Genomic DNA, 26989 nt, shown 5'->3' with positions numbered 1-26989 from the left:
TTTGGATAAATAATGAGTTGCGAGTCCTGTGCAGGAGACCTCGCCGTGTGTTTTCTTCTTAATAAGAAAATCTCCTTTAATAAGAGTAATTTGGAAGAAATCACTGTTCAGATATAAAATATATCATATGAAGAAGAAAGAGAAGATTCTAAAGAAAGTGAAGAACTAATTGAAGATTTAGAAAAAGGGTGTTAGATTTTGAATTTGAAAACGATATAGCAACAGATGCTACGTTTCACATTGCTTACGAAAAAAAAATTCTACGACTAACATAAATAAAAATATGAAAAGATAAGAAGTGTTGTTAAATTATTTAGAAAATCACTTCTCAAGGATGGTATTTTACAAAATTATGCCAAAGCTGAATTTGGCTGTGAATAGATGGTTTGTTTAGACATCACATAAGCTAAAATAATTAGTTGGAAATACTTCAAAGATTTATAGATATAAAATAAGAATTTCAAAAGCAATAATTGATATCAAAGAACAATAAGTTTTGGCTGATATAGAATTAGAAACTCTGACTGCTACTGTAGCAGGCTTGATGCAAGTGAAAATTGACCTAGAAAAACTATGCAGTCGACACGCGACTTTGTTGACTGCTAAAGGAGTACTTGCTTTCATTACTGGAGAAGTGAAGCAACAAAACTCAGAATGTTTTAAGAATGTGAAATATTCTTTTGTCCATAAAATTAGTAAAATGCACAGTATTAGTTTAGTTAACTTAATGCAATATCTAAATTTTGGGATGATGCCACTGCAGTAACTGTAAATCTTTCACGTTTACCAGTGACTCAACTAGTTAAAATTAATTATGACACGACCTTTTTTGCGAAGAAGACGAATAACCGTTCAACATTTTGCATTTAGAAAAAGATAGCATGGAAACTTTGGAAGAGAAATCTTTAGGCGAAAATTAGTAGAAGCCATCTACTCAAAGGCAAAGGTGTTACGTTGTTATCTAGCGAGAAATCTACTTTGAGCAAGATACTGAAGCAAGAATGGCAGTTATTTGACCCAACTGTAAAACGATCATTAAATATTATAACTTTGGGTGAGGCTTTGAAAACACTTTCTTCAATATCACCTGAAATTGAGAGGGCACTTTCTGCTGTCGGGTTGTTTATAGCAAAGCTAAGAACTAGGCTGAATAAAAAAAAAACATAGACTGCATATGTAAATCTGCATATGTATATGTATGCATTAGGTATGAATAATGAATATATTTTATTTGTAATTTATAGCTCGATATATAAAGAAATGTAAATTTTGGAATTTAAGAATATACTAATTTTGTGCAATTATTGTTGATATTAATAAAAATAATTAACAGAACGTTACAGACAGAGCATTCACTTGCATATATCAAACGTGTATTTAGGTATATATAGGTGTAGGGTACATGTGTGATCGAGTTTTCATGGAGTTTCTTCTGTATTATATATCTCACCCATATTATCCCAAGTAAAGTGTATAATTTATATTATTTAAATACGAAGGTAATATGAGGCATTATTGTAAAATAAAAGTATTCTTGGTTTCACGTTTCTAAGATTAAATTTTCTTCAGTTTAACTAAGCCTTTTATATATGTTAGTATGTATTGATGACAAAGCTATGTATCTTTAAATAAATGGCTTTGTAAAGGTATGCAAACGCTGATTGAAAATAAGCATGTTAAACGCATTAATAATCCATACCAAGAGTGAAATTCATATGGATGTAAACATTGATTTTGGAAAGCATAACTGTACTGTAATGCCAATAGAGATACTTTTACATTTCTAACTGTTTATAAATATCATTTCAGTAATGAAATTATTTTATTGCCAATTATACCTAGATATATAAATTGTTAGAAATGTTTGTCATTTAAGATCTGGAAACCTTTTTTGTTAGGATTTCTTATTTTCACAAAAATTTTCAACTTAATCTTTCTTGTTCGGATTTACGCTGACAAAGTGCATTTCTTAGCTTTTTTAAAACTTTAAATCAAGCACACACATTACTGTATATGCTTTTTCCTGTATTCTGCGCAAAGCTAATAATGAAGATGTCTTTATACGGAACTACCAATTTTATCAGAAACAGTGAAGAACTGATAAGATTATATTCCAATACAGTGATTATATTTTCTACAGCAACTACTCCACTTCTGTATTTATTTGTGAAATTTTCCGCAATAAAACTAGTGGAATTCGATACTTAGAATTATACCGTTATATAGTTTTACATATTATAGGTGTCATCTGAATTAACGATGCATATCGTTTTTAATATCAGCTTGTATGACTGTTTATTGTTGATTTGTGATACTTAGCAGGACAAAAGAGAATTATTACGAAATAAGATGAAACTCTTCCATATTTAATCTCTTTTATCCTTGTTACAATTGCATGTCATGATAAAAAAAAGAGACACAAAATAATAGAAAAGATGTTTAATAAAAGCAAGTTGTAACAAAAAGAAAATGTAGCAAAGATATTTAGTGCATTGAAATGCAGTTATTTCCCTTAAGGTAGATTTTGTCTTTAGAATTTATTATCCCTGTCTTTTCTTACAATCACAACCTGGGCAAGGACCATCGTATACTTGTTGGATGGTGCAGCCGGGAGGACATCTTGGTGGAGAGCACATCACGCCCTGGTAAGGGTTGCGACCTTAAAAGAAAAAGTATCTTTTGTAAGCCTAAAAACTGTCATAAACAATGCATAACTGATAGAAATTCAAAAGAACATTAATATTAAATATTATTAAGACTATTAATATATAAATTATTAAGGAATTTAAATTAATTATGGATTCATCGAAGTCTTTAGTTTCTTAATTTCGTTATTTTTGTAACATATTTGGAGTTTAGGATAAGGCTGAAAGAAAGACAAGACGGAATATATCATTTGCAACTGTATTGCGAAGTGTTGGATAATAGCTTTTATCGGAGTAGTTTACTGAAATGGTCAGCTCATAAGGGGTTCCTTAAAAGTGCCCTAAAGAAGAGTTCCACAAAAGGCCTTTCTTCCTGATCAATAAAAAATATGATAATTTACCATTTTATGGGTGTGAAAATAAGAATTTAATTTGTTAAAATTCTTTCAGTTAACACACAGACTTTTTCTTGGGAAGATTAGAAGTCTTTTCGTGGAAAATCTTTCCAATTTATCGTTCTGTTTTAGTAAGAAAATGATTACAGATAAATTTTTAATTTTCTAAATGAACTAATTGTTAAACGGGGAGGATTCCTGGTATAAAAACCGAGGATTTACAAGTTGGTGTAGTCAGAAAAGGTGATGAAGTTTTAACTTTTACGGATCCAAAAAAAAAAAGAGGACTGCTGCTGAGAAGATCTCTCCAAGAAAAGGGAGTGCAATAGCTACAAAAACAGAATTTTTGCTGCGAACATATATAGAAGATATAGAGAAAGGACAGAACACATTTAGAGAACTTTGTCGTTTACTTCTCGGGTAGAAAGCGATAAAACCTTGGCTGTATTTTGACTCTCAGGGTGCTTCCCACAAAGGAAAATCGAAACGAAATTCATTTAAATGGCGAACAAGTCAGACTGACTTCTAAACGCTTTTTTATGCGTTTCGTTCAGCGGCCGAAATTAATGTTTCTCGGTCGGAAGAGCAAAGCAACGCTATGTGCCGGGAAGCGTTTAAAATCGTAACGATTTTATTTGCCATTTCTAAAACGAGTAAAATGAATGAATTATATTTGTTGCTTTACAAAGACTGTTGTTACAAAGGAGGCAATTCCAGTGGCTATTTTCGCAGCCTGACTAAGGCTGTCTGATTGCATGGATGATAGTGGACCAGCCTAACCGTATGGACGATAGAGGACCGGTACTGAAGAGATATATCCTGAACTTTATATTGTGCATTATAGTTCATTATATAGCTATTAAGTAAAGGTAAGCTATAAACTACATTTAGTATTTATAACTACTCCCATAAGGAACAGATATAAAATATGAATGATTCAAGCCTGTTTTTCAGGCCGAGATTTAGGCAGGAGAATCATTGGTTTTCATATGGGAGTTAATTTTAACTACTATTGTCTGATTAGAATTATTTTATATGGGATTAAATTAGCAAGTGTTTTAATGTTCAGAATTATTTTATAATAATAATCGATTTTAAGTTTCTTAACGTTTATAAGGAACGGGATATTGAAAGTTATTTGTGACTGAACCTCAATTCATGAGTTGTAAATCAAATTTAATAATAAATAAATAATAATAATAATTTATGAATGCAGAGAAGAAAAAATCATACGTAATATTACAGAGTATGCTTATAATGAAACTGGTGAACATAAGAAGCATGCAATGAGTTTTCCTATTTATTGGGTTCTTTTCTACTTACTTATATATGGCTAAGAATGACGCGTATTTGAGAGAAAAGGTTTTAGATTACGATAATACATTTCCTCAGAATTACATTATGTAACTTATATTTATTCCGCACGCAATATCACTTTACGTACAATATTAAAAATTACACAAACCGCCGAAGAAATTGATATATTTGACAGCATATCATTATTTCTTATTAACGTTTTATGAAATAAACAAGCAAAGAATTATCTAAAAAGAATATGATAGGAAATTCTTGCTGATATGCAACATTCCAGTTGCAACCCGATAAAAGCATTCAGTGAAAACCATCTGAAGCTACAGGTATTAGAAAGAAGAGGATGCAGAAGTGATTTTAAGATATTCTGCCTTTATTTCCTACAGGAAATAAAAAAATGGAAGTAAATATCGATTATCAGAGAATAATTATGTTTTAAGGCAGAGGATGTGATACTGAGGCGAGACATTTCGGTTTCGAGAACACGTAAGTCAGTTTTTAAAGGATTAAAATGTTCCTCTTTTGTTGTGCTTAAAAGCTAGCATATAGACATAGCAAGACAAAGATACCTTTGCGACAAAGGCACAGTGGAATGTTGAAGATATCACGCTTTTAAATGCTTCTTGTTTTATAACTAAGCTCCTGATCAGTAAACGCAGATGATAATTCGTGTGATTCGTACAACAGCATTGCCTGACTAAGGGTCGTTCTGAACTTCTCCTCAAATCTTATTACACTACGTAACACAATTAACTATGACTTCTCCTGTGGAGATACTGGCATCTCCTTCCACAGTCATTTATAATATATTTTATTCTTCTTTTGTGAAGTCCACAGTCATTTATAATATATTTATTGTTCACAGTCATTTATAATATGATTATATATTGTGAAGTCCACAGTCATTTATAATATATTTTATTCTTCTCCTTCAGAATAAAATATATTATAAATGACTGTGACTTCCTGATAAATGTATATTTTCGTGCGAAGAGTAATCCGATATATAGTTAAAAAATGCACAGTATACGTGCAGACTTTTGGCAATTTTACAAATGCAAATTGATTTCGGTGCCATTTTTGTCCCTAAGAGAGCTTACAATGTACTTATTAGCTTATGTATTAAGGATTTACTTTGCAAAAAAATTTATTCAAAGTAGAATTATTCGCATATGTGACCTTACAATTGATCTTGATGTTATTCTATCTAAACAGACTATTTGCAAAAGTTTCTAATAATCTGAAGTATATAATTATTGGTAAAATCTTGAAGTAATGCATTTATTCCAGGATGAATTCCTTAATATTGATTAAGCAAAATATATTATATTGTTCAAACGTGACACTCGTGTGTGCAAAAAGGAACTTCCACTGGATCAAAGCTGCAATTTTTAAGCTAGGATGTTGAAGCCTGGCTAAAATATAACCTACGTTAAATATCAGAAGTATGTGTTTAAAGTTAAGTAAAGCTTAAGTTGATTTTAAAGTGTTTTATTCCAGGTTCTAATATTACTGCGTTTCTTTGTTAAATTTTTTATTATTAAAAGTACCAATACATTAATAGAATGAAAAGTGATAAATATCTGTAAAATCTCAAAAGGAGTAGTCAGTTGCAATTTCCAGTAATCAAAGATAAGATTACCACAACTGCTGTATTTTCGGCATGCATAACTCTAATTCAAATGCAAACTCTTTTATTTAGAAAACACTTTATTTTTTATTTTTTTATTGAAAAGCAATAACTAGCATATGAACTTGTTTTAAAAAGCAAATTAACATGCCATCGGTTGAGTGGATAAGACGTTCTGAACATACATATAATTGGATCTAGTTTTGAATCTTAGATCAGGACATAGTTGCATTAGTGAACGTGAAAAGAATGAATGTAAAACGTGAGTACGATCCAGTTCCACATAGAAAGCCCTCGACAAAGTCATACCTCTCTTTAGGCAGAAAGTCTAGTGTATTTTATCGACATATATTGAATTCTTTAGTAATAAGCTAAAGCAAAAACATCCTATCTCATTACTTGTCACGTATCAGAAATATTATATTCGATTTATTTGATTTGATTTAAAGTTCATGAAATGTTTCTGATTTAGTTTGACGTAGTGCTCCAAATTTAGAGGACATATTTAGGATAAATGTGATAACAATTCAAATAGGCAATTAACTAAATTACAAGATATGATCTTGAACACACCAGAATTTCACAAGCTTCAATTTCATATATCATTAGTTTTAGAGAAGATTTCTAACCTTTCGATAGAATGTAGCACACGTCTTAGTTCCTTAGATTTAAGGAGGAAATTATTTCATCGACAGAATAATTTCATGCTTGAAGTATTATTATCTTACTTTTACCTAAAGTTTGCATTAAATTTAAAGGCATGTTATAAATTCATCAATACTATATACGTATACTATTCATATATACTTCAAACTCTGCTATTATTTGTATTATCCAAATTGTGCTATTACTTTTAACTATAAATAATTTTTGCACCTTGTGTGTAAATTACATAAACTTACCATTGCCACTGCCACCACCACATTTACAGCCAGGACAAGGTCCACTGTATACTGTTTCGATCGTACATCCTGGGGGACAGTTGGGTGGGGAGCATTGCACTCCTGTAGGAAGGTTAGATCCTAAAAGAGGAAAATATATTATAAACCATAACTTTAAAGCTCTTTAAGTATCTGTTAATATGCATGATGAATAACCCAAGCTCAATCACGTTCACCTATTCATTTATTTGTTAACAAAACTATCCATTATCACTTAAACTTGAATATAAATTCAAAGAAACTGTCCACGAAAATACAGACCTTAACACTAGCCTGCTCAAAAGTTGTATACAAATTGTTCTGCATATAAATTGTAAAAAAATTCTATCCTGAAAATAGTTTCTGGCTTCAGCTTGAATCTGAATAATTACTGTTACGTTTAGATAATTCTGCTGCATATGTTCCACTGAAAAGTGTTAATATTAATTATCAGGCTGATGTAGTTTCACTCTTATCCAAAGAGCAGTAATATGGAGAAATTTGGGCTTTTCGCTTAAAACTCAAGCGTTTAGTTCCATTTTGCTTAATTAGAGGCTTGAACTTAAGAAAAAAAAGTCGTAAAGGTGTAAGTAGATAAATCTAAAGAAGTAATGAACGGGTTTATAAAAGAACAGTGTATGTTCAGAAGCCTTCTAAGATCTCAAAATTCTTAGAGACAATCCAAAGCTACGCATACATTTTTATTTTTTAACAGCCAGTTTAATTTGAACTTTGGTTCACTGAAACTTCTCGAAATGCGCAGATTTTCTCTAATGTTTATAAAAAAATTTATGCGCGTGTTGAAGTTAAACGCATTGACATGTTTGTATATTCCGTTTATCTTCGTGTGTTGTGCTAAAGGTATACTGAATGTAATGTATATATACTTACCCCTTGTACGAATTTCTGTCGTGTTTGATCCTTAGGTTAAAAAACCGAAAGCCTAAACGAAAGCCTACCTTAAGCCTAAGGCTTAGTATAGGTGGAAAACTTAGGCTGAATTTCCTTACATTGACATTTGAATTAACACGAGTAAACATTTATATCTAATGCTTATTAAGTCTTATCTAATATTCTGTGCAACTCTTCTGAAGGTAAGTAAAGAATTTTTTTTTTTTTTTTTTTGTTCACGTAAAATGACAGAATATGTGTTCTATTAATCGAATTTGTACTGAAGAGTTCAAAAATGAGTGTTAAAAATGAATTTCTTTCCAAATATTTAGTGATATTCAGTGAATAAAAGATGGTACAACTGGCTAACGATTTTCTGTATCAATAAATTCTGTGTGATCAAAAAGAATCTGCAAATGCATTTTTGATAGCCCGTATTTCTTTGACGCTCAAGGCAAATCCTTTAAATAGCACCATCAGCAAAAACTATCCTAAGGAAATAAAGGTTCTAAAATAAAAAATACATGCAACAAATATTTTTATTCTGCAAAAATTCTATTTCCTAGCAAACATTATTACCTGTTTATCAATGAATATATTATTTATTACTTCCTCTTTTACCCATATCAAAAATCCGCTTCTTCTCAGTCGCTGACATCTGCACCTTAGTCAATACCGCAGTTGTATATTCAGCGTGTCATACTTTTGAGTCATTTTTATTTTCATTAATCCGTCATCTATATCTCTAGTTAAATATCAAGAGCATTGGTAGGACATGAAGATTTAAATGAACAAAAAAGTGCTATATATAAGGTAAGGGGATTATATAAGGTATTTTCTCCTCCTTTCCAGTATGCCTTCGTGGTGTAACGGTGTCACATTCAGCCATATCAGACAGCTCCAAGTTCGAGTCTCGGTGAGGTCACTGCATATTTTTCATGTCTCCTGATTCACAATAACCTAATGATTCTACGGTGACGTCCGAACTAAAAGGTGGTGGAAGATAATTCGTTATCACAGTGTTTGGCGATTGGGTCCCCTAATCCCTAGTCACCCTTTAAAAGGGGTAGTATATAAAGAATTTTCTCTCTCCTATACGCATATACGCATGCCTTAGTGGTATAATTGGAAGCATTCTTAGAACGTATTCGAGAAGTCCAAGTTCGAGTCCTGGTGAGGACACTGCATATTTTTCATGTCTCCTGCTTCCAAACAACATTATGACTTTACAGTGTAAAATCAAACTTCTAGGTTCCTTGCACAAACTGAGAAAATGCGGAATAAAGTAAAGATACTTAAAATTTTAATAAAAAGATTTCAATTTTTGAAAGCTTCGTTTCGCTATCCTGAAATAACGTTGCAGTATAATACACATAAGGGTCCTATGAAAACGTTTAAAATTTGCAGATATGTGCTTAGGGAATCATTTCAAGAAACTGTCTATAAATTCAGTAAAAAATTCTATTTTATCCGTGACCGAATTATTAATTGTAAAAATAGAAGCTTTGTTTTGTAAGTGTACCCTAAGTTTGTTCTTAAATGTTTTGGATTACAACATTTGAAATTTGTAAGCATGAGAAACTGAAGTACATGAGTAATTTCTTTGTTGAATACTTACTAAAATTTCTCATTTAAATGTATGATACATTTTATTAGATAAGAATTTTACTTTACAGAACCGATGTAAACAAATTTTATTTTTACAAAGCCTTTTCACCTAAACATGTGGAAATTGCGTTCATAAATCTTTCTGTCTTGCTTGAATAAACTTTATAATTTGAATTTGATTTCTAAGATCAAACAAAATAAACCTATAATATTCCTCCATTAATAACTTTTATATTGCACATTCTTTATTTTTATCTTAAAGGATTCCTTTGAAAGTTATTTTTATTAGCGGAATGTTGTAAAACAAAATACTCCTTAAATATAATATTACTTTTCCTTACAATATAATTAAAAAAACTGATTTTTATGCAATGAATACAAAAGACTAAAAAATGAAAAATTTTCTTGTGTTGAAAATGTTCACCCATTTACCAAAGCGGAACTTTGCTATTTTGAATACAATGGGGTTTCATTTGTAGCATACATACAGAATAGAATTAAGACTAATGATGATTAACACAAGCATACTATTATATAAGATGTTTCCTAATTCCCTCTAGTATTTGGAGAGACTATTACATTAACGATCAGAAATGTAATCAAGAGCTGCATATCATTATATAAGGATTCTCTTCAAATGCATCCTTGATAATGAAGCAGATATAAATTCTGAATTCAGACTCCTGCTACTTTCCATTATCACTTTCCATTATCAATAAAATCGAATTGCATGTATGATTCGTTCTCTCAATTTGCGTGAAACAGTGTGGTAGAGCGGGCACAAGCCCACGATCTTTGATATAAATCACCAAGGAAAATCTGCTTGTGTTAGGTTAGTGTGAAGAAGTGGCGACTCATTTCGAGAACATGTTTTGTTGGTTACATCAAGATATTTTACTCCTATATGGATGCGGAGAACTAAGCCATTGAATGAGTGCAGAACTCGTGGTGAAGGAGATGATGAGAGCAAAATAGGCCGCTAAGAGTGATGTCAAGTGGGAGTAAATTCTACGTCTTCTACGATGGTAAATGGTATGGTGAGAGCTTTATGTAACCTGAAGTCTAAAGGCAACAAATAAGGGATGATAGTTTATATTCCTCCTGTGTTCTTATATCATTGTGGCAACAAGGAAAACCTAAAACACTTCAACATGTCTAATTCAAAAACCAGAAATTTCGGCCCCGAATGTGAACGTCATCACGAATTGAAGATAAAAATGTTGAAAAAGAATAAAATCCTTGCTGTCTTCCTACATTAGTGATAGTAACCCAATTTCAGCTTGTCGAGGTTATATACAAAGCCCACCAGGATTTCCCATTAAAAAAGGATGGACTTAGCGTCTAAATGTAGAATTACATGACGCGGCCTCTCATGGACGGAAACTTACCGAGGTAGCTTTAAGTACTGATATCATCTTTTGGTTATATTTTTTACAGTTAATTTTACTGTAATCTTTCGAAATCCCGCAAATAGTTACATAGAGAAAATAAAATTTAAAGTAAATAAATACATGAATGAATTAAACGAAAATTATACAAACTCGTATTTCCGCATTCGCATCCGGGACAAGGTCCGCTGTAAACTCTCTGAATGGAACACCCTGGAGGACAATTGGGAGGAGAGCACTGTATATCTCCAGGTCGAATGGCAGCTAAAATAAAGAAGAAAGTTGCGAAACTTAAAATGTATTTTAAGAAGCAAAAACTTATTGCTTTGGAAGAATGCATCTGTAAAAGAATACTTTTCAAATTAAGAATAAAAATTTTTTTGTAGGTATAAAGACGATCTTTAATTCTAGTTATGATTAATCAAAAGATTTTATGTCTTTATATGTTCTACAAACTGTATAAAAGTTTTTTTATTTTTTTGCTTTGATCCCTCTAGATTCAAATGGATTGCTTAGACTCACACAATTATAAAAGCAATAAGTGTTTCGACAATTGTTTGACATTAGAAACGTCTTTAGTGGAGTCTTTCCAAAATTTTGATACTGGTATGTACTATTACGTAATGCTCCTAGAACATAACATCCTCGCGACTTGGTTAACGTTGACACTGCACGAAACGTAAAATACTTTTTTCTCCGTTTCCACATTTCACGTTAATAACATTTAATAAGTGTCGTCAATCAGCAAAATGTAATATTTTAAATTTTTCTTTCGAAGTTTAATTGATTATAACTGTTCGGCAAAATGAGAAATATAGAAGTATTAAATGAATTGCAAATAATTTAAATCTTCATTATATTTTTTATATATAGCTAAGTGATATAAATGGAAGTATATTATTCTAATTAATAAAACATATTTTAACACCATATATTACGTATTTGGTATCATGAATACATGTTCAGAATCTCTTTTCACCACAACAAAAAAATTTTGTTTTCCAAATAAATAAATAAATAAAAGAAAACAACCAAGTTTTTAAAATTTAAAGTACTTTACGTTATACAGGAGAGTAATGCAGCTTCAAAATTTTTGACCAAATTCTAGGTCACTGTTGATAAGCTTTTCCTGAGGCATTAGAATGTTTTCTCAGCATTATCATATATCAGCAAGATATAGCATATATCAGAAAAATTACTAAAAACTTGGGTTTCTTATTGAAGAAATAGTCATAAGCGAATAGTTTTCTAATGCTTTTCTGTAAATAGAGTAAAGATAACATCCAAAACCGGCGGTATCTTCTAATTTTTCTGAGTGATTTAATATTAAAATTCTGAAGAAACTTTTAGACTTTCTGGAAAATAAAAATGACGATTACTCCTTCTGAACTCGTAAACACACTCATAATGTAATATTCCTCGATCAAATTTCTGCATCGGTAATACTTACCTGGAAAACTTCAATTTAAAATTTTTTTTATTCTTTATGATATACTTAAAATCCCTTTGCCAAAGTTATAAATACACCAATATTAGAAAGCTTTATTACACAACATATAAAGCGTATATTTATTTATCTCCATCCATGAAAAGAATTTAAAGCAAAACTAGTAAAAATTATATGAAACTATTTAAACAATCTACAATTAAAATACTTATTCTTGAAATTTAGTGATCATATAGGCTTTTGGGTTGGGAAGTTTCACAGGTATCGGATATAATGTCTGCTACTTCTAAAGGTTTTGAAATAAATCCAGTGAGCACTCGTAGTTTAGTCCGAGGTACGAATCCTGGTGAACGGGCTGGCTGTATGTGCGTTTCCGTAGTTTTCCCTATGTGTAACATGTATATGATCCAGTTTCCCATATAAAGCCCTCTACGAAGGCATCCCTTCCTTTAAGAAAATAGCTCTTGTTTGCTTTTCCATAATTAAATAAATGAAACCAAACTGATGGTTTAAGTAGAATATGTAAACCATAACTGATTTTGGATAAAGCGCATTGTGAAACTTTGTTGGATTAATATTTCATAGAGCTCTTTAGAAATTTCAGAAGTATAAAGCAGTATCTAATTGGACCATAATTTTTTTTAATAAAGTGTGGAGACATTAGGAGTTTTCGGAAGCAGAAGAAATAAAAAATGAGCAATCTGTTTTGCCGGGAATCTAACCACGGACCTCTGAAATACTGGTTCAGTGTGCTGACCACTACATCACGAAGCCACACTAGGAGGGCGGGAGAAATACCTTATAAAAGTTTCAGCAACTTTTCATAAAATCTTTTCATTTTTATCTGCTTGGACAGAATTGAACATTGCTAAAAACTAATAAATTATTGCAAAACAGTTTTGAGAATTTTATCAGTTCATATCACTGCTAGTGTGAGTTTTAAAGAAATTTGTTTTATTATATGTTGCTCTTCACAGGTCTTGATCTTTTTCAGCTCAAGATCTTGGAATTAATTAAAAGGTTCTTATTTAATTTCTCATAGATACAGTGCACATTTTGTTGCTCGTAAATAATATTCAAAATATCCAAAACTCCCATTATTTTCTCTTCCAGTCGTGAAAGCAGAGGGGAGTTGACGTATAATTTGATAGTTTTGTAATATAGCTTCATAAGGACATTGACTACATAATTGTTTAACTACACAATAGTTTTTTTATTTTCAGTTTTCATCATAACTGATGCTAATTTAATCTGCTATGTCTAAAATTTATTCTGATGAAGACACAAAATGATAGCATTCAAGCATTTAAAGAAAACATAATTTAAATTATTTTCTGTTAAAAGAAACGTCTACAGTCAGGGTACTTCTTTTTCCTTCTTTTATGTATGTTATTTTACATTACTACATCGTTAATCGCTCAAAATGCATTCTAAATTGCCCTGTCCTGACAGCTGTTGTGCTTCCTAGACGTAAAATCTAAATGTTTCAATTTATAACAGTTCATTGCTTAACAGGATAATAAGGAAACTATTTGAAAACATTGTTTTTTTTTAAATAGAAATTTATCAAAACATGACTAAAATTAACTATAAATACTGTTAATAGTATTATATAATGCAGGGATTAGTAATTTTTATAGATATTTACATCAGCAGAGTAACTAACGATGGACTTTCTAATTGAGTACAATATGTATCCCAGATACGGAAGAATCGCTTGGTTATGTTGTATTTGATCTGGAAATGGTAACTAGCGAGATAACCATCAGTGAATTATCGCTTTTTCTGAAATAACTGCAGGGCCGTGAGAAGGTTTAAATAATCCTTTTATTTAAATATATTTTAGAACATAAATACCCTTTCTTGTTCTAACGATATCAGCCACAGCTTGCGGTTATGCAATTAAACAGAACATTTAAATTTTAATTAAACGTGGAACAGTAACCAAAAACTACACAATTTAATATTTCACGAAGCTCAGTATTTATACCAGAGTGTAAAGATTAAAGCAGCAATATATCGCAAAGCCGAACAATTATAATTATCTGAGGTGACAGAAACTAAACGTAACGAGCAAAAAGCGCTGCCAGAAAAAATGCTCTGGCTTAAAACTACAAAAAGCTAAGTTTAAATACTATCTGTTTTATTTACCTTCTGTTGAGGAAAATCGGCAGAAGTTATAAAAAAGCTGAAATTATAAATAACTGATTAATTTAAATAATAATCTTACATTGTAAACAGTGTACGTGTTTCTGATGTTACCAAATTGAAATATTATATTAATTTTTATTAAAATGATGTTCAGTTATAACAAAAATTGAGCTGCTTAGTATAAAAGATATTTTTAAGTAATTGTTTAATTTTTAAATATAAAAAATGAATTTTTAAGTATAAAAATATTTCCTCATAAAAATTTTGCGCTTCTAGTATTTCTGAAAATTCAGCATTATTTTTAATCAATATACGTTTTTATATTCCAAAAACGTGAAATGAATTAAAGATTAATTATATCAATAAATGAACCAAGACTTACTATTTTCACATTATTAATGTTATCCATCTCTTTTAATTATACTGCATTTAATTATAATGCTATAATCGCCAGATTTAATAATCTATGGATCTAAATTTAAATCCAACTCATCAGCATTAATCACTACTACATTTCTATTCTAAAAATATGATGACTATCAATCAGATTCCAAAAGTTTCTTATTAAAACAATAAATTAATTCATATTTGAGTACGTTTAATAATAACCTCTGAAGTAAGTGAACTTCCACAATTTCATGCAAAAATAACACCTTTTTATCACGACAGACAATATAAAGGCTTAAAGGTTTGTAAAGAAACGAAAGCATACTCACATGCACATCCAAGCACTAATAAGAAAGCAACCAATACGCTAATTTGCTTCATAATTTCTGCTTTTGAAACTACTTCAAAACTGTATGAAAGATTTCAACTCATCCGTATTTATCCTATTTGATTTGTGAAAGAGTGACGTCACTTATGACGGTATTAGAGAAAATATTTCCTCACTGAGCATCTCACTTTCAAGGGCGATTAAAGAATACCTTCTGGCGATATTTCACCTTGTAATTTCTAGAGTCAAATACGATGTGTCTTTGGCATTGAGATGAATTATTTTACTTAAAATAAAAGTAATTTCTCTGAACAATAGTTTAAAGTTTTCGGTTAGGCTGGCACTAGATCATAATTTAATCAGCAGAAGATAAGTATCTCGTATGTCTTATAAATCCGGTTTTTCCATCTTCAGTAATTGTTTTAACTTCAAGCAAAGAAATGTAATAAGTCTACTAATCACGTACAAGAAAAGATATCATCCAATTTTTTTATGTTAACTCTCTAAAAATGTTCGTGAAATTTACGACTGCAAAAATATCTCATTGCGTAAAGGAAACAAATCAGAAAAGATGCAGTTTTGGGCTATTTATGGCTTACAGATTATTACTTTCAATAAGTGTTTAAAATTACAATAAGTATTTTAAATTCTACCTTTTTTATGTACTGCTGGCCATTAAAACTGCTATAACATGAACGAAAGTAATTATCAGAATTATATTCATTTGACAAATACATTATCATGGAAGAATGAAATAATTAAGATTAGAGGTAACTTTGAATTTGAGAACAGACAGAACAGCATCTCGAGAATACCCTTCTGTGTAAAAAGTATAAAGTATCCGTATAAAAAGTACTATTGTTACTTTTTATACGGATAGGCATGACGTCGAACAGACTTTGGATACACGTTCGGGTACTGCAGTTTATGTAACTTTCCATTTTTGGGAGAATTTATCTGTCATATTGGCTGAAAAACGTTGTTGTGACAGAACTTGCTGCAATCACTGGCCACACGTTTTCAGTTGGCGGAAGGATGGATCAGGCAAGCAGGAGTCGAATGCCGAGGGAATGTACTGCAAAGTGCGCAACACTAAAAGGAAAGAAGCCACGGAGGCTTTGAAGAAATGTTACAAACGAAAAGTGTTAAATTTTGAGCAAGATAACGGTAGCTGGCCGAAGTACTGTATATACGGATTAGTGGTGAAGGGAATGTGTATGCCTCGGCATACCATAGCAGCAATCCAAGTGCTTGACAATGTTATAATGAACTCCAATAAAATAGGGCTATCCTGATGTTTTATCAAAAGCAAAATTCGTCATTGGTGCGTACATGTACATTCACGCCATTGGTGCGTACATGTAAGCAATCGAACGCATAATTGTAAATGCTGTGTCCTGTTCTGTGGCATCGTGTGTGTGTGTGTGTGTGATTATGGCAAAGCCTCGAGGGCTATCTGCCTAAGGGGAGGGATGCCTTCGTGGAGGACTTTCTAAGGAAAACTGGCTCGTATACACGTTACACATGGGGAAAACGCCCATGCAGCCAGCCCGTTCGCGGGATTCGAACCTCGAACCGAACTACCAGTGTTCAGAGACTTTACCGCTCGGCCGCTGGTGGGCCCCGTTCTGTGGCATCAAAAGAAACCACATAATGGTTGTCTTGATAGTAATCCATTGCTTTAGAAACCCCATCTTACTATTCGTGTGGATACTTGATGCTGTGCAATACAATTTCTTGACTCAGGCTACGGGATATAGCTGTATGATACCTAAGAGTGTTGTGGGCAAGATGTCTATGATGTCTGATACTGATGTCTGAAGCTGTAAAGATACAGGAAATCGCTTTGAGTGTTCTTTCTAAACCTATCAAATATAAATTCTCGTTAGAATCGTTGGATTTCGACAAACACAAGCTTCGCGGTAAACTAAGATTCTCCGGTGATTGAGTTCTGAGATACGTTGGTGTAAACTTCTTCATCTTACACGTTGCGTAGCATTATGTGCAACTTAAAAAATAAGAGAAAATACGATTTCTGAATGAAAGATCGGCATTATAATCCGTCTTTCTTACTGCTTTAAGGTTTCAGTATTCTTACGCAATGTGCGCATGCCATGCAATGCTTATTACATGCATATTCAGCATGTCCTGCCTTTTATGCATATTTATTCAAAACTTCAGTTTTGGTGTGTGCTTCTATATGCTGTGGCGAATCTAATGTCTAGAAGAGAGCCGTGCAGCCGGTATAGTGGTTAGGGGAGCCTACTGAGTTACCGAAGGGCCTCGTTCGAATCCCGGAGAAAGTATGGATGTTTGTAAATGTCCGTGCGGCATGGGGGGCCGGAAGTCCTCTCGAGGGGTTGGTGATAGGGAAAGAGGGGTGAGACCATGGAGGTAGGAAAGGGAGGAGGGGCCATTCCGCGCTAGAAGTGAAGCACTGCTTTGAAGCTTGGGTCACCAGACGGGGTGTTCTTTGTTTACATTCAGAAGCTCGCTTGACAAGATTCTAGTATTTCGACACACGACAGTTCCATAGAAATCGAAAAAGGGACACTCTCGCATGAAAGAAACATTCATAGTGTGATGGATAATAGCAATTTGTATAGTTTACTAACATTTACGCAAAAATCACATCTTGGTTATTTTTCGATAACTAATAACAGCGATTTTGATTATGAATTTGTTTTATAAAATTCTAAGCAGTTGCACTACAAAAATATAGATTTTCAGAAAATTGCTAAAAGAGATCTGCCAAAATTTATTTTCTAGAAGATTTGAAAAGTTTGAAACTTGATGGCTAAATGTAAATATAAAATTATGTATGTTAAAATATTTGTAATTAGGCATTAATGCAAGGGCTATCTGCCTAAAGAGAGAGATGCCATCGTGGAGGAATTTTGAAAAAAAACTGACTTTTGAGTGGGTATTAAAAATAATACTTATAATTTTCATTCAAATTATATTCATATATATTTTTTATGTAAAACTTTCGGGTGTATGCTAAATTAGTGTAAATTACTTTACACGAAAAATATAGTGAATGCACAGAAATTAAAGATTTGCACATGCCGGAAATGATAAATAGGAAATATGTATGGGTATTTATGCATGTGCTTGCAAAAAGCATGTATCTGCCTTTGACAAAATACTTAAATATTCATTAAATTATTTATAAATGTATTTGAAATGAAGAATTTATTCACTTATAAACAACTGTGAAAGTACTGTGAAGAAATCTAATGATTAAATGTATCTAATTTATAATGATTATAAATGTTATCTAAATATATAATAACCTTAATATTGAATTGTAAACATAAATTGAAATCCTGTTGACAAATACGTTATAAAACTATTTAAGCAAGAATTGTTCGCATTGGAAAGCAATCTGTTAAAAGGTATTGTAAAGCAAATGCTATGAGATGCGCACTTAAGAACGTAATAAAGAGTTTTGGAATATGTATTGTTGAAATGAAGGGTAAAAAAAAATCTGATAAGTATAATTAAAAGAATTATTCCCTTTACATTTTATAATAACTCAGTTACAAGTTTTAAATAATACTTAAAAAAAAAAAAAAAAAAAAAAAAAAACTTATTTCATTCCCTTTCAGAAATGTTCAGAGAAAGTCAAATACTATTTAATACCTATTTAGTTATTAGGAATTAGTTATTAGGAATACTTATTTAAAGTATTTCGCTAATTCCTAATAATTCTCTAATTTAAAATGAACCGAATAGAGCATTAATTATAAATTGACTTACATTTTTCGATTTAAAAGAAGCCAAAAAATCATGTCATATTTAAGAAAGTATTTTAGGAAGAAGCTCTATAAATAGAAAAGAAATAATGCATAATTTTAATATTAATAATACAATAAACTTTGATCTTAATTTTTGTACCTTAACCGAATGAAATCGAATTACCTTAATTTTTTTTTCTAATGTAATTAACGAAAACTTGTGAAAATATTTCATTCAAATTAAACCATTCTGAGAAAACTGTCCTGTGAAAAGTATAGCATTTAATTCCGTTCAGAATGAAATGTTGTTTAAAAATATGTTGTTTTTCACATACTTAGGACTCTGAAGTGTTGTAGAAAAAGAAAATATATACACTTATATGCATATTTGCGACGTAATTACAAAATATTTACACCCGAACGCGTCAAATCCCATAGAACTCAATGGTAAATGACCCAATGTTTTGGTCACCACGTAGGGATCGCCGGTGCTTCAGAGCAGGGTACGGAGAAACTTGTTTAGGGCGACTCCATCTTTCTTCCTACCTCCATGGGTGAGACATTCTCGGACCCGTCCCGCCTGTGGTGCTTTTCATCAAAATGGGGGGGTGGAATTGAGCGAAGTCTTACTGTGGCCTGAATGGCACTCAAGGCTCTTGCCAATGACAGGCCCAATTTTGCACTCCTTGCCACGATGAATTTTATGGGCTTGTTCTGATGTTGCTGTCAGACAAGTGAGATAAGTCACAAGACACAGCAAGATGGCTAGAAGAATATTTGGAATACCGGCTAATCAATTATGGCAAAGTATTCGAGCTCTGGTTTTTAAAGACAATAATGGATAAACTATATGTAGAAAGAGGTCTATTTCCTTTAATATAAACTTTGAGTATGTTGTTCTTAATCTCTTCTTATAAATGACTATTTCTGAATATATTATAAATTATTTCAAGTGAAGTAAAGTAGTACGAAGATGACGCTTCACAGCAGTATGACGCTTCACAACAGAAAATTAAATTTAATATTTGTAGTATCCATTCATAAGGAAGACTTATAAACCAAAATATGAGCTACAGAATTTCAATCGCAATACTGAATGATACTGTAACGTTATATCTAAATTTATTTATCGTCTTTGCATTAAAAATTCTAAGCTAGAAGTATCGCATGTCAAATAATTTTAATTTTTGTTGCATTAACTGTTGAAAACCCAGACATCAATAATAAAAACGTCTAAAATATTTTCATAAGGCAAACTGTGGCCAAGAATTAATAATTATATTCAAGGTTTAATTCAAATAACATAAAAGTAATTAAACTAATTTTCAATTAACACAAGCTGCCTTTATTAATGAATCTGATGGAATTTTCAATTTCAGTATTAAATTCTTTACTAATTGCTCTCATCCAAAACAACTACGTGCTAAGCCAATATTACTTCTTATTCTAGAGCTTTCTCTAGTGCTGTTATTGACAAGAAAACTAGGCTAGATATTGAGATAAAAATTTGTTACCGCTAACAGCAAGGACATCACTGCGGTTGTATTTCATTGTAAGTCTTAAAGCCCAATGACAACGTTTACGTGCAATATAGCGTAAAATAGCTCATTAATGAGAGTGCGATGTTAAAGGAATGAAAGGGCGCAAAGCGAATGAACAGAAACAGAAAATAATTAAAAAGAAACTAAAATACATAATGATGTTACGAAATTTACGTTATACACTACGAGAGCTATGTGATAATATCTGAAGTAAAACCGGTAATGGCCAAATAACTATGCCTTTGGCTCTCAAATGCACTGATGCAACTGTGTAACTTCCAGGATTTTGCATGATATCCAGGCAACTCATAGATTCTTTTGCATTAAATTATCTAGTAAAATATGTGAGATATTCGATAATGGCAAAGCATGTAAGAGTTAAATTTATTTGAAAGGCTGAGAAAGATAGAACCGGTTCGTGATATGCTGTGCTGTTTTTGTGACTTATCTTACTTGTATGACAAAAACATCTGACTAACCGGCAGGATTGCGTCTGCAGCTGGTACGAGCCTCAGGCATTTTATAGGTGACATTCCCACTTTGTTCCTTTTCAGTTTTGCCTAAACTTTGAACTTTGAAGGAGAATCCATTGGGGCATGTATTAGGAATTTTCTACAACCATTGCCATACAAAGTACTTCAAGAGGGTCTTTCGGCTGTTTGTGAATAGTTCCCCGTACCGAGAAGAAGCTATGCATTTATAAACAACCAAGCATTTTCTGGGATTCTAAGAGGAGCTCAGTGATATGGCAGCAAGCAATTGTAGCCTAGATACCAAGCACGGCATCTCAGTACTATATAATTTTCAGCATTTGGTACAAGTTTTTTGACTTATAACTTCATAATTAATTAATATTAATTAAATAATGATTTTTAATAGTTAAGCACATAAATTTAAAATTTTATTAATTGTATAGAGCCATTAGGTTATTTTTAAGCAGGAGATGTGAAAAATGTGCAATGTCCTGGCTGAGATTATAACCCCGGATCTTTCGAATACGAATCGAGTATACTCCCAACTACAACACGAAAGACGATGCAGAAAAGAGGGAGAAAATACCTTATATACCCTTTAAAGGGTAACTGTGGATTTGTGAATTTTTTCTTTCTTTTCTATTACGATGTTCTGTATGACGGTGCTTTCATCTTGCGTTGTTATAAAGTATTTTCTCCGCGACGGGTTTTAGCCACGTTGTTTTTGGCGAATATCACTGTTTATTGAAATAAATACGAATGTTTTGGTCAAGAATACAAACTTAAGTAAAAGAATCTATAAAAATCTCATGTAATATTGCGAACAGTTAAATTCACAGAAAGCATGTGTACATAAAATTTATGCAATAAATGATGTGAATTGAAAGTTCTTAGTTAAATAGAGCATAATTTCCTAAAAACTGATATTTTATGCTAGGAATTATTTCAAATTTACATCCTCTGCCTCTAGAAAACACCTTTTCTTGGTATGTTTTTCAAAAACATATTCCTCCATCGATGAATCATTAAACATTTTAACTTCTAATAAAATTAGTTCAAGAATTTAGATACGACTCTGTAACTTCTGTAATGCAGTTGTTGACTGAGTACTTAAATGAAACAATTTCTTTTAAAATCTCATCACTCTCTGGAGCATGAACGTGTTTCCTTGAACAAAATTTTTAATTGAATTTCGAGCAAAAAAATCTTCAGGAATAAAAAAAAATGGAAGAAAGGGTTTTTAAAAATTTTTTTTTTAAAGAAAGAATTTAAGATTCAAGAGAAATCCAATGAAACCTATTTTATCCCTTATTCAAGAAAAGAAATAGATTCGGTTTAAAAATTTATATTTCTATAATTTCATGTGCAGGCTTAGTTTACAGATAAAACAAATGCATTATGACAATAAAAAAGAATGAATTTATTGAAAACTTAGTCTTTTGTTTTGCTTACGGCTAAGTCAATAAATGCCCGCATTGAACCTGAAAAAACGGATCACTCAATAATATAGTCTTAATTTAGGTAATTTGGCGTAGTAATTATTTATTTCATTGGAGATTTTACAAGCGGCTCTGATTTGCGTCACAAATGCAAAAAAATACAAAACCAAATGTACGTTATTCTGTTTAATTCAATTATCTGAAAATTAAATACTATTCAGTATTTGTTCAGAAAGTATATTCGGTAAAATGATGTACTAACGTTATTTTTAGGAATAATTGATGTCCGATTGTCTACATGTGAATTCAGGGATGAATGAGCTTGGCATTGTTCAAATATTTTTTATTTCAAAAAGAAAATCTGTTGAATTACTTTGCAACTGAACAAACGGCAGAAATCTTAAAATGATTCTGGTAAAAGAGACAGTATTGCGTCATTGCGTCATTCACGTATCGCATTTTTATAGCATTTGCAAGTATTATTACTAAAACAATTCGTTGAATACTTTCTAACGATGTTGAGATACATATGCAAGTAACTAACTGGCTATTGTCGCTTATATAAAACGTTTCCTGTTTATAAAATTTTGCGGAAAAATTCAAGATCTTTTTTAAACGGTAGATTATCTTTCTTCGGAAATTCCGTTAAAAATTTGGTTGGAAATTCCTCACTTAAAAAGTATGGTATTAATCTGTTTATTATATTAAATTAATTATTAGCTAAGTATTATCATATTTCTCATTCAAATACATATGTGCTATCAACGAATTATAACAACCCTAGATCATTTGTGATGTTCTAAATCTAGTGCTACAAAGACTGCATGATAACAGATAGTCAGCATAAACATTTAATTAGTTCAGAAAATGTTTCATGTATGATTAGTGAAAGATTATAAGAAAATGTACAATTTAATACTGTTGTGTGCGTACAGTTTCGTAATATATTGAATGCACAGCTCTAGAATTATCCGCAGAAATATTCGTACAAGTGTTTGCACTATTACACAGTATAAGTGCTCACAGTAGTTGACTTTTCTATCAAATTTCGAGAACCCTGAAAGCCAAATAGCCAAGTGGATACAGAGACTCCAGAAATATGACATAATTATCCGTAATCTGAAAGGATCATCACATGGAAATGCTGACGCCCTGTCAAGAAGACATTTCCCAGAAAGTTGCCGATATTTTTCCAGGGTCGAAGCAAAATAATCCGGTCGCACAACAAGTTACAAACTTCAGCATCGGCTGATCGAGACCCATGGAGTGACGAAGAAATCCATTTGAAAGACGGCGACATTAAACTAATAGCTGACTTGATGGAATCTTCAAATAGACAACCTACCTAGCAGGACGTTTCGATCTATAGTCCTACGACAAAACTTTTGGGTCCTGTGAGACTCACTTCAAATTCTTTACGGTGTCTTGTACCAGAAATTGGAATCGGAAGATGGAAAGACATTCCGATGGCAGCTGGTACGTCCAGGATACCGGAAGTAAAGTATTACATAGTAGGTCAACTGGAGGCCACTTCAAAATAACGAAGACGTTGCATAGAATCCAAGAGCGCTTCCACTGGAGTAATGCATAGGAAGACGTGCAAAAGTGGTGCCAATCTTGTGATGCCTGTGAGAATCGGAAAGGAGCGAAGGCACACAGCCTGAAATAGGCTGCGTTTTTTTTTATTCCAGTAGCATTTGTTAAGAAAACTCTACACATTGTTGTGTCGCAAAAATCATAAATTTAACGGCTCAGTTTTTTATATTATCTACAATTCTAAGAAAAAAGAAAAAGAAATATCTTGGAGATAGGAAACATTTCACTTTTAAAAGCTTCCAGTAAGGACATATTTTGGAGATTGTTTTTGAGTAGAAGGATGAAATTCAGAAGAAATTTTCCCATTATAAATGGCTTTGGTGAAAGTTTTTTGCCGTCACATCACCTTATCCTACTATGTCATTTAATATCTGCGGCCCTTGGTAGCTCTAGCATTAAGACAAAATATCTTTGTCTTCCTAATTACAGCTACTTGAAAACCTTAGCGAGAAGTACATGTATTTATTAGCAATTGAAATCTCTATATTATTTTATGATTTAGAGACATATTTAGAAGAGTTTTCCCCACTTTTGGAATCGTTATGTTATCTGTTATAGTATCTATCTTTAACGCGAACTGAAAAATTTTGAATTTTTCTAAATTTTCGTTTGCTCTTGAAGGAAAGAAGATATGTCTGATTGTCCTTGAAATCGACAGAGTTTTATTCTAAATCAAGACAAATTACAGTTGCTTTTTTACTATTACCTGTTAAGCAAAACATGTGAAGTAACTTGGAAGAATATTTTCTCCCAAAATAACAATAATTCTCTATAAACAATATGTGAGTTTTCTCCTATAATAGTAATAATAATAATTTTCTCATATAATTCCCTATTTCAACAAGTGATTTTCAAAATATTTATTTTAGAAACATAACATAAAACTCTTACCAAAAACATTAGGTTACAAACGGGGAAATAAAGTTCCAAAATCACGGCATTCGCTAACGGGGCAAAATCTAAATATAAAAGCGAGTCGAAGAAGAACAAAATCCCTCATCAGTCAAACTTCAAAATAAGAGAAAGTTATATAGTATTTCCTGATTTGTTACAATAGCAGTTAAAATAAACTCAAAATAAAATATATTTATCCACTCCTTAATAAAATAAAATATAGCCTTGAAATTAAAATGTTAACCCTAAATGAAATAACTGGCTCAATTTTACAAAATAGTGCTACTTGCCCTAGTCCAGGGGTTCTTAACTTTATTCCCCGTATGGGAACATCTGACAAACAGGAAATGCTGGCGGGCGCGGTAAAAAGAAAAAAAAAAGTGACGATTCTTATTTTCTTATTCATTATTTTATTACAATCATAAGCATCATAAGCAATATCCTACATTAAAAAGTTAACAAAAAATTCAAAGTAGTTGCATTTAATGCGATTTATAGCATTGCATATAGTATGTAGCAGACAGTCGAGTGGGCACAAATATAGCTTCGCGGGCATATTGGCACCCGCGGGCACGGGGTTAAGAACCCCTTGCCCTAGTCGATAAGCCTTGAATTATTTAAAAGCAAGATTCTGGATTCAAAATTAAACTCCTAGCTACCTCTACTATTTCTAAACTTGTAAAGCATTTACTAACTGCGCAGTGACTAATCTGTCACGTAACCTAACATCAGCAATTGTTTCACGGTAAAACCCAGCGGCGACTCGGCAAAGGATCCTCTAGTTAATAGCCTTCTGCATTTAACCTATGCCCGCTGCCATTAAATCTGCAAAATGTTTTTGCCTGAGTGACTACAATTTTTAGTGAGCAACTGTTGACCGAGCCATGAATGATAGAATAAGGTTTAACTAAAATATAACTGTTAATAAAAGCGATGCTGGCTGCTGAATCATACGGCCTGGGTTCCAATCTTGAAAGAAGCTCGTATATTTCTAAGAACATAGTTTCTGTGCAGTGTAAGGCAGTTAAAATACGAAGGTTTTCTCGCATGGTTTGGTAGTAGGAGAAGAAGGCAGACTTTCGAATCCGTTCTATAGGGTTATCCTTCATCAAAACTGAAGCAAGTGCTCCAGTTTTGATGGAGGATGTGAGATGAGCTTGAGATTCGATTATAACTCTACAAAAAATTGTGAAATTCTGCTACCCAGTCTACTTCTTCCTATCCTATTAGCAAAACTAAAGAATTGCTGTCACAATGTTGAGTATTTGTATTAATAATAAATAATCAATAATATGATAGAGTAAATAATATGATAGAGTAAATAAATTTGAGTTAATTTACTTTAGTTTCAAGAGAAGTTTTCTTCTCTCAAATCAAAGTGACACAGCATTTTGCGAATTTTTTAAATACATATAGTTATTATTTTTAATAGCTATTTAATTTTTTTAAGTTAATTAATATTATAGTAATATAATATGTAATGATATTCAAAGTATATTTAAAGCAAAATAAATAATTAGTTTTTTAAAGTAACAATATATTTAAAGTATAATAAACTATTAATATATTTTATACCTTTATTATTTCAAAAAGTATTAATTATTATAGCAAAGTAGTAATATTTTCTGTTTACATTGTGGATTTTATTTATTTTTCATTAAAAATGTTTTTGTAGATTTCTTTGTATATCTATGCTTTCTAATATGATGAAATATCTATAGTTTCTTCGATAATAAAGTTTCAGAGATAAGAATGTATGCAACTAGTAACTAAAGTCATATTCTGTTTATTTCTGTTTATTTCGAAACGTACTGCAACGGATTTTCTTTAATCAAAAAAGCATTTGGAACTGATCTGTGATTTCAGACCTTCATCTAGGGTTTCCCCAGCTGATAAATGCCACGTGAAGCTACAATCATTACCTTCTGTGCAATCTAAAAACAAAAGTAAAAATCAAATGGCTTTCATGAAACCCATCAAACAGTCTCTGAATGAATCAAACCGGTCGTGTGGAGCACTTGACGTTTCGTGCGAATGCATCTGAAAAAGGGAATGCACGTTTCGAGGAAATAACTGAGCGGAAATGTTGATCAAAGGCGAGTTAGAATTTACTTTTCTGCCTTATGTCACTCTAAACTCGCGCCGAACAATGAGATTCGGGATGATGTCAAGGTCTAATGGCAGGATGGTGCCAACAGATTACTT

General features: G+C 31.8%; 1 protein-coding gene across 1 annotated transcript; it reads right to left on the bottom strand.

Moving 5' to 3' along the window:
- Positions 1-2424: 2424 nt before the first annotated feature.
- On the bottom strand, positions 2425-15260 carry LOC118180822 (uncharacterized). Its single transcript, XM_035349878.2, has 4 exons — positions 15103-15260; positions 10942-11052; positions 6884-7003; positions 2425-2659 (listed from the first exon to the last, which is right to left on the bottom strand). Exons 1-4 carry the CDS (start codon positions 15152-15154, stop codon positions 2541-2543), a joined length of 402 nt encoding a protein of 133 aa, XP_035205769.1. The 5' UTR covers positions 15155-15260; the 3' UTR covers positions 2425-2540.
- Positions 15261-26989: the final 11729 nt, after the last annotated feature.

Source organism: Stegodyphus dumicola, chromosome 3 (genome assembly GCF_044657685.1).
Source record: "Stegodyphus dumicola isolate Sdum_Otavi_A_Nest chromosome 3, ASM4465768v1".
NCBI classification, from domain to species: Eukaryota; Metazoa; Arthropoda; class Arachnida; order Araneae; family Eresidae; genus Stegodyphus; species Stegodyphus dumicola.
This window is presented reverse-complemented; position numbering and strand designations above follow the sequence as displayed.